Source organism: Culex quinquefasciatus, chromosome 2 (genome assembly GCF_015732765.1).
Source record: "Culex quinquefasciatus strain JHB chromosome 2, VPISU_Cqui_1.0_pri_paternal, whole genome shotgun sequence".
Classification (NCBI taxonomy): domain Eukaryota; kingdom Metazoa; phylum Arthropoda; class Insecta; order Diptera; family Culicidae; genus Culex; species Culex quinquefasciatus.
The window spans coordinates 35735901-35752041 of record NC_051862.1 but is presented as its reverse complement, the minus strand read 5'-3'; the positions used below and the strand labels follow the sequence as shown (position 1 = coordinate 35752041).

General features: G+C 37.6%; 1 protein-coding gene across 1 annotated transcript in view; it reads right to left on the bottom strand.

The window, feature by feature from the left end:
• Positions 1–2656: 2656 nt before the first annotated feature.
• LOC6053330 (patched domain-containing protein 3) overlaps positions 2657–16141 on the bottom strand; it is a 165935-nt gene continuing 152450 nt past the window's right edge. The window contains exons 8-9 of the mRNA XM_038252559.1: positions 5584–6110; positions 2657–5525 (exon numbers count right to left, since the gene is read on the bottom strand). Of these exons, the coding sequence (XP_038108487.1) occupies positions 3906–5525; positions 5584–6110 (2147 nt within the window). The 3' untranslated portion in view covers positions 2657–3905. The remainder of the gene's footprint in view (positions 5526–5583; positions 6111–16141) is intronic.

The following is a 16141-nucleotide window of genomic DNA, read 5'->3' as shown; positions in this document are numbered from 1 at the left end:
CGAGTAGGAATCTCGTAATCGAGAACGCCAAGGCAATGCTGTAGAGCGAATAATCCAAATAACTTGTTTTTTTGTTTGTGTCAGTTTATTTATTAAAAATTTTATATAAACAAAGCTTATTAAAACCCATAGAGCTTAATTTAAATGGCTTAAATATTCAAAAACGATACCAACTTTAGTTTGGCAGTAGTTTTCTTTAAATGAAATATTTGTAAATGTTGAACAAAATTGAATTCAAAGGTTTTTCCCGAACCAAAATTCTGGCTACACTCCTGTCTGTTAGTATGAGTAAATTACTATAGTAGATAAGGCTTGATTTTCAGTTGTCGGAAAACTGAAATATCTAATAAAAACCAAACGTTTTTTTTTGTTCTGAATAAAAAAATGGAAAATTGTCAAACATTTTGCATAAAATTAGTTGATAAACATGGAGTCTCCCTGAATTTTCATTTAAAAAATTTGATCAACATTGATTCAAAAAATCAAATACCTAAATTTACAAAATAAGAAAGAGATCATGGTATAGCATTTTTTTAAAGAATTTCAAGTTATTTTGAAATTCCTTAATAACTGAAATACTAAACAATAATGTTTAAAGCGTTTTTTGATGAAATAATTTAAAAAATTAATAAAATTCAAAATTAGGCTATCTTTATGTTTTTGAAATCTCCTTTTTTATATCGATACACAATGAAGTTGTACTGTCAGGCTTTTGGTTATTTTTGACTGATTGTTTTCTCTCTGAGTTAAAATAAGGTGTGTTTCCATTTTTGAGTTACTTTTTAGAATTTTAATTCTTAGGTTAAGTAATTTGCAACAAAATTTATAATCATTTGTTTTTTTTTATTTATTCCTAAATTTTGTTAAAAAAAATGTTTGGTTTGAAATCATTCTTTAGATAAGAAATTGCCAGTAAGGTTGAGGTTCTGAAAAAGTCGGGAATTTGAAAATGGGATTTAAGTGGTCATCCTGGAAAATGGCAATAAAAACACAAAAATTTAAATATTTTAAAATAAAAAACTTGAAATTTAATGAATCATGTTCAAACCAAGGGAATGATGGAAAGAGAGGAATTACAAATCCGTATAAATAATTTCAAGATTTTTCAGGTGTAAACCGAAAACGCGATCAAAAATTGAAGTGGAAGAATAAGGCTTTTAACTGCATATTTAACTGTCGGTGTACAAGACGCCGCACTGTTAAATCATTTTCTGACGTACATTCAATTTTGCAGTCCAAACCCAGTCATTAAATTGGAAAAATAAAATTCTTTTTCAATTTTTCTCTTCTTGATTTGTGTGCACCTACGTTGAAGACCAAGATTGTTTGCTTTTTGCTCTTTGGTCTGACAGATTTGGTCTGACAGCTTTATCTAGGCGAGGGATAGGACACAGCACCTTCCTGGTTCAAACTCAATAATCCGCTGAAACCCTGATTATTTCAAATAAGATCGAATCTTTAAAAAAAACTTATATTTTATTTTGGAGGTGAAATTCAAGTTCTGCGATCCTAAATCAATATTATAACTCAAAATGTTACAGTATCCCAATGCCACTTTTTAAACCAATATCTTAGCAAACACAAAACCAGATCACTTCACTGTTTTATTTAATCAAGCAACTTTTGTTTTTTTTTCAATTTTCAGTTAATTTTGTGATTCTTGTATTTCTTTTTTAAATTTTTCTGGCAAAAAATAAATTATTTTTCCCTTTGGTTTATTTTATTGTGAGCAACACCTAAATGTGGCCGAAATCTTTTTGTGACCCTTTTCTTGACGTTTGTTTTATGCTAAAGTTCACCATTTTCGAATTACAGCCATTTTAAGGTTTAAATTTCACAGAAAACATTTTTTTTGCAAATTTAATAATATTATATTTCGAAAAAGCAAAACAGGAAAAAAATGTTGTTAAAAATCGTTTTTTTTTTCAAATTTCACTTAGTGCTGTATTTTCAACCCATTTTCATATAAAACAGGCAATTTCGAAATAAAAAAATAAAAATAAAAATATAATATTACTACGTTTATTTTGAAAACAAGCCCGCAAAATTGTGTGGAAAATATAACAATGCAAAATAGCACAATCGAAAACAGAGAGTAATTACTAGGGTGCACAGAATATGCGACTTTTTCTCAAAACCTCGCTCCAAAACCTCCCTGAATATTGTTCCTTGGGCTATTTTAGGACTCTGGGCCAAATATGAGCAAAATCGGTCAACATTTACCCATTGATACTCGAACGCGAGCTCGAACGTTAAGTTTGTGTGTGAAAAATCGAAAAAATATATGGAAAACCCAATTTTCTTACGATTTGGTCTACACCGTCATCTGGGGCGAATCGGGACTACAGTCTGAATAGGGACAGCAGTGTTTAGAGCACTTACAGGTTTTAAATTTGGGAATGAGTGTACACATTTTGTTGGTCTGAGTCTGTTCTATCCGAGACCAACCAGAAAAATAAAAATATTGTGCTTTGACATGGTTAAAACTGCTGTCCCAATTCGCCCCATGTGTCCAATTCGCCCCAGTTGGCGGTATTGCCATCCAAATATTGTGCTAAAATAACGAAAGAATGAAAATTTTATGAATTCAAAATGAGTTCATGAAATTGAGGGATTAGGGAAATTCGGATCTTCAATGATGAAAAATTATGCGTCATCGATTTACATACAAAGTTTATTGGCCTCGGATTTAATTAATAATAATAATTCGTTTTTTTTTTTACCCAACGAAGGCTCAGTTTTAAACGGCTATTGTCATCTGTTTTTTGCAGCACGAAGAAAACTTCAATGCTCACATGTTTCGGTTTAGCCGTTTGTTCTTCCTTTCTCATATGATACAAAATGTTGATTTATGTAAATGTTTAATAATCCTACACGTTGCAATTTTTTGATCGTTTTTCTCCTTTTTTATAAATTCCCTTAACAATTCTAAATACACGTTATATGTTTTTCCCAGTTCTACAAAAAATTGATACTCTCCCGTACTATCCAGTAAGTGTCCTTCCGTCTTTTGTGCAAAAAACTTTTCTTCTTTTTTTCCCGAAATTATCTACAAACCCAGCTTCGAACTCTTCCCTTAGGCGATGGCCCACCAGGTTGGTGTGGCCTTCCTCCGATCAGGACAATTCGCGAAGGTCGGGTAGTGAGATTTGAATTTTGATCATGTGAACTTTTTTGCGTTTCGCTCGATTTCTCTTCGTCGTCACAGCTTTCCGGTCCGGCATTAAACGACTAACTGTTTGATTAAATTAAATAACACTCTCTTGCTTGCTTGTCTTACGTTTCACACATTCCACTGTAGTTAAGTTAGATGAGGGCGCGAACAACACTTTTCTGCTTAGTATTAAATTAATCGAGTTTCGTTCATTCAAAATATATTAAATTGTTTCACACGCAGTCGCACTCACTCCAACTCGAACAATTAGACACCCTAATTTTATCTAGTTTATTCGACTGCCGCAATCATTCCACCGCAAACACACTGATATTCGATTTCCCACTAATATATTACAATAAGATTCGGCCAAGAGATTCTTCCGAGAAATTGTGGAGTAATGCAGGAAAATTGATTTCGTGTTGGAAGAAATTCAGATTTGATACCAACCTTGCGTTTGGCAGTTTTATCTTACCTTCACCGTGTCAACTTTGATCAATTCAAGCCGCACAATGCGTAAGGTGGCAAACTGTCAAACGCAGGGCTGGAAACGTTCCGTGGCCAGGGGTGTATAACTTAAACGCGTAACTATCATTTGAGCAAAAAACAGGACTTGTAGAAGTTGGGATTTATAAAGAAAAGGAAAAAAGAGGGAAATAGTCATCTTTAAATTGCCTACTTAAAGTTCTAGATCCACTGCGCGCGCGCACTCTAATTAGGGCTCTACCGGAAGTTCCGGACACCTGCCTGCTCAAGGAAATCTCATGTCACCCATGTGCCGCAGCTGGTGCAGACTGTTCTGGGACGCGGTCCGCTGGGGCGGCTGCCGCGGGTAGTACAGATTGTGCTGCGAGGACGAACGGGCGTTCGGGTTCTGCTTGTAGATTCCCTCCGGCGGAGAGTACTTTCGTGGTCGGCGCTCGTCGCTGAACCGTCGCCGCTTGTTCTGGTCGCTCTCGTCCGAGTACTTCCGGTGGCTGTTGTTGCTGTCGCTGCCGCTGTTGGCGCTGTCGTTGGACAGGCGCTTCACGTGGCTGGTGTCGTACATGTAGTACCGGTTGGTGTGCTGGTATTCGTCGTCCAGCACTTCGTCGTCTTGCTGGAACGTTCGGTTGTCTTCGTAGCGAGGCTTGCGGGGGGCGGCCGTTCGGGTTTCCTCCGACTTTCGCCGGTCACGCTCGCGGTCGGCTTCGTACTCGAACTTTTTCTTGTTGGATGAGGTTTGGCCTTGCGCAATGTTCACCATGTCGTCGTAGCCGGCGACGTAGCGTCCGTTTGCGACCTTTGCTGGAGGTTTGGGCGCCGGTTTGGGTGCAGTTTTGGCAGGCCACAGCGACTCCTGGCCGTACAGGTCCAGCACGGGTTGGAACTGACTCTGGCCGGTTAGGTTGTGCGATGATCTTCGCCAGCCTTCCTCGTAGCGGCGTCGAGTGTTTTCATCTTCGAGTGCCTGGCGGCGCTGCGACTTGCTGCTCGAACTCTCGCTGGAGTCTTCACCGGATGTTCCGAGGCCGAGGTCTTTCTCGTCTCCGTATGCTTTGTAGGGGGCTCCCAGGAAGGTCTTGCTGCCGAAGGCACCGGTCAGAGCGAGTTGTGGATGCGAAATGCAGTACGGATGTGGGTATGCCTTTTCTACCGATGACATCTTGTGATCATCGTCGGGGTACGAAGTGCACGATCCTGGTCCGAACAGCGATAGCAGAACCGGCAGCAGGAACAGCCCGTGCATAGCCCCGAAGAAGATCACCAAGAAGACCATCTTGAAGAACACCAGGAAGATGTAGCTCTCCGCTAGCAGCAGTGCGATAATACCCAAGATCGTACTGACACTGCCCTGCACGATCGGCATACCCATTCCGTACAGCGTTTCCCGCACTCGCTCGTCCGGTGTCCGTGCCTTGCTCGACATGTACGTGTAGCAGATGTGCGCCGTAAAGTCCACCGAAAAGCCGATGCACATGATCAGGTTGATCATCGAGATCGAGTCCAGATTTACGTCCCACAGACTCATGTAACCGGCGACTCCGAGCTCGATGCTCACGATCGAGAACGCTACCCACAGCGAGCACAGGAAGTTCGGAATAAAGATGAACGACACCAACATCATGATCAGCGCACCAACGACCATCGACTGGATTGCGGTAGGTCGCACAAGCTCAAACTGATCGAAGAACACAAAGTACGGATGGAACACGGTTGCGTTCAGCGGTGACGCCTTGGCGATCGCACGCAGATCCTTCACCATGACCTTCTCGTGGTTTGTGTCGGTAATGTTGATCGCCTGGATCATAAATCGGGACGCCTCGATGCGCTTGCCGTCGGCGCTGAACTTTACGTCCAGCGAGAACGGATTCGCCGGGAACAGCCAGATCTACAAAGGGAAAATCTCATCAGTCATAAAATTCCTAAGATAAAACCCAACCTCATACCTCCTTCAACGCCGCGATGAACGACTCTTCGCTGTCCAGCGTCAGATTCAGATAGTCGTTATTCCTATCGACGTACGAGATGAACGACCGCAGCCACGACTCGCTGTACAGCGGTGTCGTAATGTAGGACGTGTTCTCCAGCGACTGCATCAGATCCTCGATCTGCGCTTGCGTGTTCGGATCGGAGTAGTTCAGCTCGCCGGTCACGATCACCTGGATGCGGTACGGGAACTCCCGGTAGTACTCATCTTCCAAATCAAAGAACTTGACCGAGTACGAGTCCGCCTTGGACAGCTTGCGTCGCTCCAGGCCCTCCTTGATCTTGGTCAGTCCGAAGCAGGCACCGCCCAGGTAGGCCGCAAAGATCAGGATGATCAGCGCCTTGACCCAGCCCCGGTTCAGCACGCTGGCGACCTTCTCGCGGAAGAACTTCATCAGCAGGTGCTCCTTGTTGTCGATCGGGTTGTCCGGGTCGTCCCTGTTGATTCCACCCGTGTTGAACTTCCTCGTGAACCAGGAGCGTTTCTCTGCAAAACAAAAAGTAAAAATCCAATAAGCCAAAATCCCAAAAAACATGGTTGATTTCATGGTGTCAACAACGCAACGTGCGCGGGCCGAGATCGCTCTAACAAGGGACAATTGAGTGTTTCCTGAAATTACAGTCACGAGAACGGTCGACGGTCCAGACTGCACGGCGACGATGCGCACAACTGCTGGGACGTCGTTCTTGATTAAGAAGTTCTGCGAGAATCGTCTCGAAGGAGTACAAGTCGTCGAGAAGACAATTATAGACAATTTTACTCGCTTGTAGTACGCAGCGTAGAGTGGGATATCTCAATGGACGCAGACTTCCTCAAAATGTTACAACCGACGATGAATCAGCTTCCTGATCGCGTTGATGACCATAAAGGTGAAAAAGTTATCAATGAAATGGGCCTGCAACGCACACTCCCTCAGCGCAACCCTTTTTCGGAGCGCGGGGCTGAACAAGATGCGGGTGTCTCAAAACGTGCTGAACAGCTCAAGTCAGAGTCTAGTCTGGTTCGGCACAGGCGGTGTAACGTTGTACATATGTCCAGGCGATTTATGGGAGCGCTCGCGTAGACTTGGCCAGCCAGACGGTATGAAAATGCTAAACCTGTTTGGGGATTTACGCGTACGCGTTTGTTTATGATTTCTATCAGTGTTTTATACCACGTGTGATGCGATAAATCTGGGAGATTCACTGTTACTTGTGAGAACGGGGATCACTATTAGACATAGAGAAATTAGATAGAGAAATTTTGCCATTTTTTTACAAACAAGAATTTATATTTTAATTTTGATTAATGTTGCCTAACTTATTTCAAAATACAGCAAAAAAAAAAAAACAAACAAAAAACATTTAAAAATTTTGAAATATTGCAAACAGAAAATTATGTCGTTTCATGCGAATTAAGCTCTCTTTTCAAAAAAGTGGATCTCGGAATCATGTAATTGAACTCTTCTCGTTTTTGAGCGTGATATGTGAAAATTTCCGGGGAATCCGCTCTTTTGTCTAGACTCGGTCAAGAAGGATTTTTGAAGTTCAATGCGACTTTTTCAAATGTTGAGCTTGTGTTGAACTAGAATGTCCAAGCCACAAATTATTTTCCTTGAAACCCATCGGTGACCAGAAATAAAAAAAAATCGAAAATTTCTATTTCACTTTTACTTGTTTTGGACCACCATAATGACCAATTGTAATTGTAATTGTAATTTTATTGAAACGATATCCTGTTAGTTTACACTGTATATCAGGGCAATTAAAAAAATATCAGTCAAATTGTTTTCCCCAAGGAACCTTCTGACCAAATATGAACGATTTTTAAATTTTGAGAGTTGGAAATGGAATTGTCGAGTATACAAAAACTAATTATTTTTATTAGAAAAAATAAAATAATTTTCCAAAATATTTAGTTTTTCTTAGTTTGAACTGTCCTACAAAATTGGAATATCGATTGAAATTTGTGTATGTAGCTTTTTAATTTATACACCTCAACTTCGAAGGAGTAAATCTGGAAATTCTTCAAAAATATTATTTTTAGGAAAAAATTAAAATAAGGCCGCTGCAAATATTTTTAAAAATTTATGCCGCTCCCTTCAAAATCGATCCGAAAAATCAGGAAGCAAAAGAATATTCTTTCAAAAAACTCTTAAATTTTAATGGAAGTTTAATCAATTGAAGACAATTCGAAATGCATTTTCATGCGTTTAAAATTATATCGATATAATTGGGATCGTACAAAAATATATTGTTTTTTTTTTGCGAAATTTCTTTGCACAGTAATGTAAAAAGTTTTTTTTTCGGAGAACAAAAATCGTCAATACAAAGATATTTTGAAAATTAATGATTACAAAACATCTGAACAGGTGTAAAATGCATCTTAAAACACTTTTTTCATTCAAATGTTGAAACCATGGCTTTTAATTTCAATGTTTATATTTTTTGCCTCCTCCCCCTTGACTTTGGTCAGCTTCACCTTAACCCTCTACAACCTAACACGCCTCTAAACGGGCTTCGACCTAAAATCAATTTTTCAGCCAATTTTTATCTTTAAGAAGCATTGGAAAGAAGAACTCTTAAAATTAAAGAAGATTTTAGTCAACTTTGGCTGTGTTTTTCACTAACATTTCCTATTTTTTGAGTAAAAAGAAGTATGCAGTAATTTTTGTAGTGTCCCAAATAGAGCGTCTAATTTCCCGCCCGGGGAAAAAAATTGCCGGGAATTTCCGGGATTTTTGTACGATTTTTTACTATCAGTCAAGCCATTAATTGATCCTCACACTTAGTTTGACCATAAAAGTAGCTGTTCTATACAGTTTTGTTGCAAAATCAATCAAAAGCAGGATCACAATATTTTTTGAGAAATTTCAAATTTCTCGGGAAATGTCGGGATTTCCCGGGAATTTTGCAACCCCGGGAAATTAAACGCTCTAGTCCCAAACTATCCATCTACGTATTTTTAACAATTTAAATGAAAATGCTGCCATTTTATAGCAAAAATATGAAACACAGGCAACAAATTGAAAAAGTGACTTAAAAAACATGAAAAATTAGAAAGGCAAAATGTAATGATAGGAGGTTTTAGAATAGGTCAAAAACTACCAAAAACGATCATAAACTGAACAAGATGAATGCAAATTAAAACACTTAAAATAAAACAAGAAAAACATAAAACAACAGAGAACAAAAATTGCTCAAAATGACGTCGACATGGAAAAAATTTAAATTTTAGAAAAAAATAAAACTAAAAAGTCTCAAAATCACTTCAAATGACAGTCATCATAAAACAAATCACCGAAATGCATCAAAACATCATTCACCCACCATCGCGTCACCGTCCGATCGTACGACGAAGAGCCTTCACGCGACTATGATACTAATGATATTGGTGCTTGCCAAGTCAAGTACCTGCCAGCCTACTAAGCCAAAGTCTACTACCAACTGCTTTGAAAAAGAGCCCACTTATCGGACCAAATGAAGAAGAAAACCCCGAACGGATTCGAGCTCACGTGGTGCGTGTAACTTTACAAACGTCGAATCTATGCTGAGCGTTAGTAGTAGTGTTAGTAGCGGTGGCATGGTAGTTACTGGCTAGTGGATTGGCATAAATATTGGCTGATTTGTGCGCAGAATCGTTTATAAAATGTTGCTAGGCCGAAGAAGACGAGGGGGAAGGGGGTGTAGGGTTGATCAAACCATATGGTGTATGGAAGGTTACATAAAACTTGTAGTCATTTATGGGTTTTGGGTTTACTGGATGGGGCCAGTTTTGCGCGCGCGCGCGGTGGGCTCTGCAAATGCGTAACAGATAGCGCCGGTTCGAAATGATAGATTGAGAATGGACTAGAAGCAAGCTGTTGAAAGTACATCGTACTCATCGGCAAACAATAAAGCGAGTTATTAGTTTTGTTGAGTTGTTGAACATGTTCTGTGCAGGTTGTTGAACAACATTTCTTTAAATTTATTGATGATTGAACATCTGATTGAACAATTCTCTGAGACTATTTCATTATTAGTTCAAAAATCAATTCGGCAAAATTTTAGAAACAAACTTTTCAGAACAAAAAAACTTTTAAAATTCAAACAAATTTAATACGTGGATTTTACTGAAAAACAGCAACGCATCTTCGCGTTACTAACAAATTTCCAACGAAAGTAAAATTCGAGATCACATCTTGTCTTGCGGAAAGGGTCAACGACCAACAGGGTCTTTTCCCCCTGGGTCCATGCTTACAAACTTATTCTCTGTTCAAGCCTGACCGCCGCGTGTCCAAACCAGACATTGCAAATAGAACATGGCGAAACTTTGAGATGAAAACATACCAAAATTCACTTATTAACACGGTGGGACTTTTCTTACATTATGTTGCCAAAAATAGTAGTTATTTGCATGAAAAATCAATTTAATTTTCCGTTAACTGAATTTTATTTTATGTATAAATAATTCTAATTTAACTAATTTTTAAGCCATTTTCAAACATTACACATTAACAAATGCAAAGTCATCTCACAGATAAGGGTCAGTCCGGGGCAAGGTCCAACCCCATCCAAACATGTGACAAAACCAGTTTCCGGAAGGCAAGTTCGTCCGTCACAGATTTGTAGTTCAGTGGGTCCCCAAATTTATCTTTTTTTTGTTGAGTGGGGGCACGCGAAGTCCACACATGAAAGTGAAACGACTTGGAGGGGTCAATCATATATTACGTAACTTTTTGTAAGTTTTATTGCTGTTTGCGTTTTTCATAGAATTTCATTTAAATAAAAATAGTCTTGAAAAAGTACGTTATTCCAGAACTACCCCTCCCAACTGTGCTGACCCAAACGAAGGCAAATTTTGTCCACTTCAATCGACCTTTTCGCAGTTCCTCGGAAGTCCAGCGCGTCTGGAGGGCACGCGTGTTGACCATTCGTCACGCGCCCAACAAAGTCCGCGGACCAACCGGGTGAGGCCAACGGACCCCGTGGGAAGGTTGCGGTGCAGGGGATAGTATGCGGGAAACCTGAGTGCAGCAGGCGAAATGTTTTATGTATGTGACACACTTTTTGCTCTGTTTCTTCTCGTCTCGGCCAACGGAGCCGGGCCCGACTTGGCCGGCGAAATGCGATCTCTTTCATTCTCGACCCGTGACGAACCACAAGACCTGGGAGATTGGAATTTCTCGAACATGTTTGCTGGCTGCTTATGGGCTGGGCAGGTTTGTGAATTAAGACCCGAAGGTGAGTGTGCTGCGAAAACACTTTCACGCTCGTTTGGGTTTGCCTCAGGGAAGGAATTTCGGGGTGGAAAGAATGGAGTGGTGTTTTGGGTGTAAACTTGAGCCTTTATGGTCAGATAAACAAAAATAAAATAAGCTGAAAAGTATGAAACAATATTTTCAAACGTACAATTGTTTTCAAAGAACTGCTTTTATTTGAAGAAATGGAAGAACTGATGAAATTAATTATGAAAAACCATAATTTAAAAAAAAATCAGATGAGAAAATTCATAATATTTTTAACGCTTGATTTTTCAAACATAAAAAAATATAAAACTTAATGTTTTTTTTTCAAAACCAACTGGAACTGGTCATGTTTGAAAAGAATTCAAAAACCAATCGATTTTTAATGAAATTACTTTCAAACAATTGGATATTTTGTAAATAGTTCAAAACATCTCAAAAATAAAAAAAAACATCCTTTACATTGATCAAAAAACTGGTCCTAACTAAACTAATGCTTGAACCACAGAAAATGTGTTGTTGTTGAGAAACCAATTCATTTTGAAACAACTGGTTGAAAGGAATGCAAGAACTCCCAGAAATGTATAAAATCATCTTTTAAAAAGTCCAAAGAACTATTATTGTAAACGCAGATTTATTTTTGTTGAGAAGCCTAATTATTATGAAAAACTGATCATCGTAGCTGGTATTCAAAAACTTTTAGAAATAATTAAAATCATCTTCAAAATTGGTCATGTTTGAAAGAGTGTAAAAAACACAGATTTTTTTTTAAATCAATTAATTGAATTGAATAGAAATTAATAAAATCATCAGTTAAATAGTCCAAAGAACTGTTAATTAAAAAAATAATAAAAGAACTTCAGTTTTTGCCTTCCTCACCTCAATGAGGAAAGGCTATAAAATCACTCGAAAAATGAACTTCTTTATTAGACCTTGTAGACCCACCTTCACGTATACCTATCGACTCAGAATCAAATTCTGTACAAATGTCTGTGCGTGTGTCTGGATGTGAGTCCGTGCACCGAAAAATATGCACACGATTATCTCCGGATTGACTTGACCGATTTCGACCGTTTTGGTCTCATTCGATCCGTCTTGGGGTCCCACAAGACCCTAGTTAATATTATGAAGTTTAGTAAAATACTTCAAAAGTTATGCTAAAATAACGATTTCGAATAAAGTCCGGAAGATTGTAAAAAGGGTGGTTTTTGTAAGAAAACCCGTCATGCTATACGTTTTTTAAAAGGTATTCAAAAGACCTTTCCAACGAGCCCAAAACGTTGAAGATTTGACAATCCTATCAAAAGTTATGAGCACTTAAGTGTTATTTATGCACTTTTTGGAGGCCGGATCTCAAATATTTTGATGAAAACGTTGTCCGGTTCCACCATGCGACCTGTCTTTGTATAGGTAATCAAAAGACCTTTCCAATGAGCCTATAACGTTGAAGATCTGACAACCCTATCAAAAGTTATAACCACTTAAGTGTTATTTATACACTTTTTTAGGCCGGATCTCAGATATTTTGATAAAAATAAGTCTTATTTATACTCTTTTTAGAGGCTCTGTTGTGTAACTTTATGAATGTAAGGAAGGCACCACCCACCTAAAGGTGGATTAAGCAACGTTTTTTTGTTCAGTATCCAATTTATTTTCCAAAAACTGGTCGTGTTGAAAAAAATGCAAAAATTCACAGAAAAGAATTGAATCATCTTTAGAATAGTTCGAAAAACTAGTCTTGATTGAAAAAAAAAAAAAACTCACGGAAATATTAAAAAAAAATTAAACTACAGATTTATTCTTCAAAATTCGTTTTCTGTCGACCATGATTTGAAATTATACAAACAAATTAAGTATACCAACCGAACCAACCCTCTACTGCCCAATTTACGCTCGAGAAATTATTATTTTTCTCTTGTTTACTCCAAGTTCATTTCGAGCAACTTTTGTTTTACGAAAAACTCTCTTGTCATTTTAAGTGTTTTTTTGCATTTATTATGTTTAGTTTACGCTTGCTTATTGTATAACTTACAATCATTATATTTTGCTTATTTTGTGTTTTGGATGTTTTTTTCTAGTCACTTATTTAAATTGTCAGTGATCTTTAGGGTTAGTGAAATTTCACGAATTCGCGGACAGCGTGAAATCCACGAAATTTGGCTTTTTTCGCGAAATCCCGTAAAATTTTATGTTTGTGGGGATTTGTAACGATATTTCTTAAAATACTTTATCAGACTCAAATAGGAATGAAAATAATGTTATGAATTACTGTAGGATTAAGCAAATGAATACCCTGGTTCAATTACTAATACAGGGTTAGTGATTTTTGACGATTTCTTTGACGGCGAGAAATTCGTGAAATTTATCAATTTCCTCAAATCATTTTTTTAAATAGCAACATAATAAATATATCATCCATAAAGACTGTTTAAGTAAATTTTATAAGTTTTCAATTGAAAAGCATGATATGTACCATTTGAAGAATTATTCAGTTTCTTTTAGAAACTAGCTAAATTTAGTAATATCTTCGTTCGTTGCAATAAAAACTTAACTGCTATTTTATTTGAAACAAAAAAAAAAAATAAATAAATAAATAAAAATGAAGATTATTTCTTTAAAACTGTTAAAAACATTTCTGATTCTTTCTGAGTCCTAACGATTCCCGTGAAAGTTAAAAAATACTACTTTTTATGTTTTCTATTCTCATTTTCAATAATAATGTTGAATTTGTTACAGATAACATTATTTTTGCCTTTTGATTTTAAATTTAGTTTTTGATAAGTGAGATGAAAACCTTAAAAAAAAGTTTTTTGAGTTCAAAATGCGTTTAGACATAATTTTGGAAATAACAAAAATACTGCATGCTTGCTATTGCAAAGTGGATGATACTTAAAAACTCAGCCATAGTTAACCGCTGACAAACTGTAATTTTGGCCAAGTCGCTTGAAACAAGAGTCAAAGATTTTTGAAAATATTTTAAATTTTTTTGAAACAAGACTATCATTTCAAAAGGGCCAAACATGCAATATTGCGCCCTTTTTAAATGACAGTCTTGATTTTTTTTTGAAAATATTGTTTTCGAAAAGATCGAAAAATTTCATGTTTTAACGTTGAAAATCGGACCATTAGTTGCTGAGATATCGACAATAGCAATTGGAGGGTTTGTAAGGTAAGACTCAGAAAACTTCAATTTTCCCGTTTCTTTTCCTTTAGGCCGCTGTATCCAGGGATGCCAGGTTGCCAGATAAATCTGGCATTGCCAGTTTTTTTGAGTGGCAATTTGTTAAATTTTATTTTTTATTTCTTCCAGACTTTGTTGAATTTAAGTATGATGTTTATTTTGTGAAGCTATAATCCATAAAAAGTGAAAATACACTATTTTTTAACACTATTTCGCTTATTACTTTGAGATTAGTGGCTTGCCAGGTTTTTGCCAGTTTTTTTGCCAGATTATTATCTGTTAAGAACTGGTAACCCTGGCTGTATCTCAGCTACCAGAGGTCCAATCTTCAATGTTTCTTAGACGAAATTGTAGGAAATTTTCTGAACTGTTTGAAAAGAATATTTTCAGGAATGGACAACCAAGGAAACTATTTTAAAAAGTAAAAAATCCGGAATTTATCGGACAAAATGTAACTTTGAATGTCTTTTATTTTGAAAACGTTGTAAAGTACTTTTCGATTGCAAATTCGTTTTTGCAAAAAAAAAAAAAAAACAAAAAATGTTCCTACAAGATTTATTTTTTTTACTAAAATCACTATTTAAATGTCCCCTAAAACATATAAAAAATCAAAAATTCGGATTTTGGAAAAAATAATTTCTGTGAAAAAACATAATTTAAAAATCATTTTTCCGTGTACCTATTTGTCTGAAAAGTCCTCATCAATACCTACAACTTTGCCGAAGACACGAAATCAATCAAAACAGTCCTTGAAAACTCAAAGAAAAGATATAGATATTCGAATATTTGTGTATGAACAGTTGCCAAAATTGTACGTATAAATACACGCCGATCCCAGTTTTGCCTGATGGGATCGAAAGTTTAAAGATAGGTCGATCCAATCCATTCCAATCCAATTTTCTTATCGAAAAGTACTGTTATGAAATTGACACTGTTATCGAGTTATTAACTTGTAAAAGTAATTTAGTTTTGCTAAATTATTTGTCTTTTTATTTTTAAAAATTAGAACTTAATTATTTCAACCAGATTTTCATCTGCCATTCAAAAGTGTTAAATCGTAATAATTTAATTTCTTGCCTTTCTAATTGCTCAGTAGCCATAATTCGGTGCCCCTCTCGATTATCTAACCATGTCTATCAAAGGATCTTTTCCCCTCCAAGCTTAAGCTCTGCAGCCAAACCTCATGCCAGTGGCACTAAAAGGTTAATAGAGCCACCGCCAAGACATCCATCTCTTACGCGGAGGTGACATCAAGACCTAGATGCCGGGCTCCTATCGCAGTCTTTAGTAGTGGCACGCTAAGGTACAGTGAAACTGTGGTGGTTTGACATTTTGTTGTAAATTTATTTGAAGTGCGAAATTCAGTGCGAAATTTCAAAAAAATCACTGTAAAAAAAATTATTCAAAATTGTCGTACTATCGAAGTTACACCGTACTAACCCAAAGTTCAGGTGTGCGGGCTAATTATGCCACCATCCATCCACCGTAGCTCACCCATGATGGAGAGCGATGCATTCCACGCGTGTGTGTGTGCAAAAAGAGTTCACCGAATGAATGGGGAATGGTTTTTCTTCATTAGCTACCGTGTGGATTAGCGTAAGGTCGTCTTCTATAGTGCGAGGCTGATGGTCAACGGCCGGATGAGAGGGAAGTAAACTTTCATCAGACTCCGCGGCGAGGGGGCACCATATGGTTAAGGGTCTTAAAAGCCGCGCGTAACTTCAGCTGAGTGGCAATTATCGGCGATGAGTTGAGCGTATTAGGGTGGCCCTTAAGGAACGCAAAGGGGGGTGGTAGCGCCACCTGTCGGCACCCAGCGATGCGATGAATACGGGGGTTTGAAAGAGGAAAAGTGGAAGTTAAGGTGGTCGGTGGTTGGTCACTTTCAGGGCAATTATTGAGGAAGTAATTCTGTGGCGGCGCTAAGCGGTTGCAATTTGTACCTGACATCGATGAGATAATAGACGATACTAAACTAGGTCTAAATGTCGCAATTAAAGTCATCAAAGATCTAGTTTTGATATGATGACTGTTGCAAGGCATGCCAGAAAGGTGTGTGAAAGATTTTTTTGCAGCACAATAAAAGTGCACGTAACTGGACTGCGAGATTTCATTCAAAACATGCACTTGATT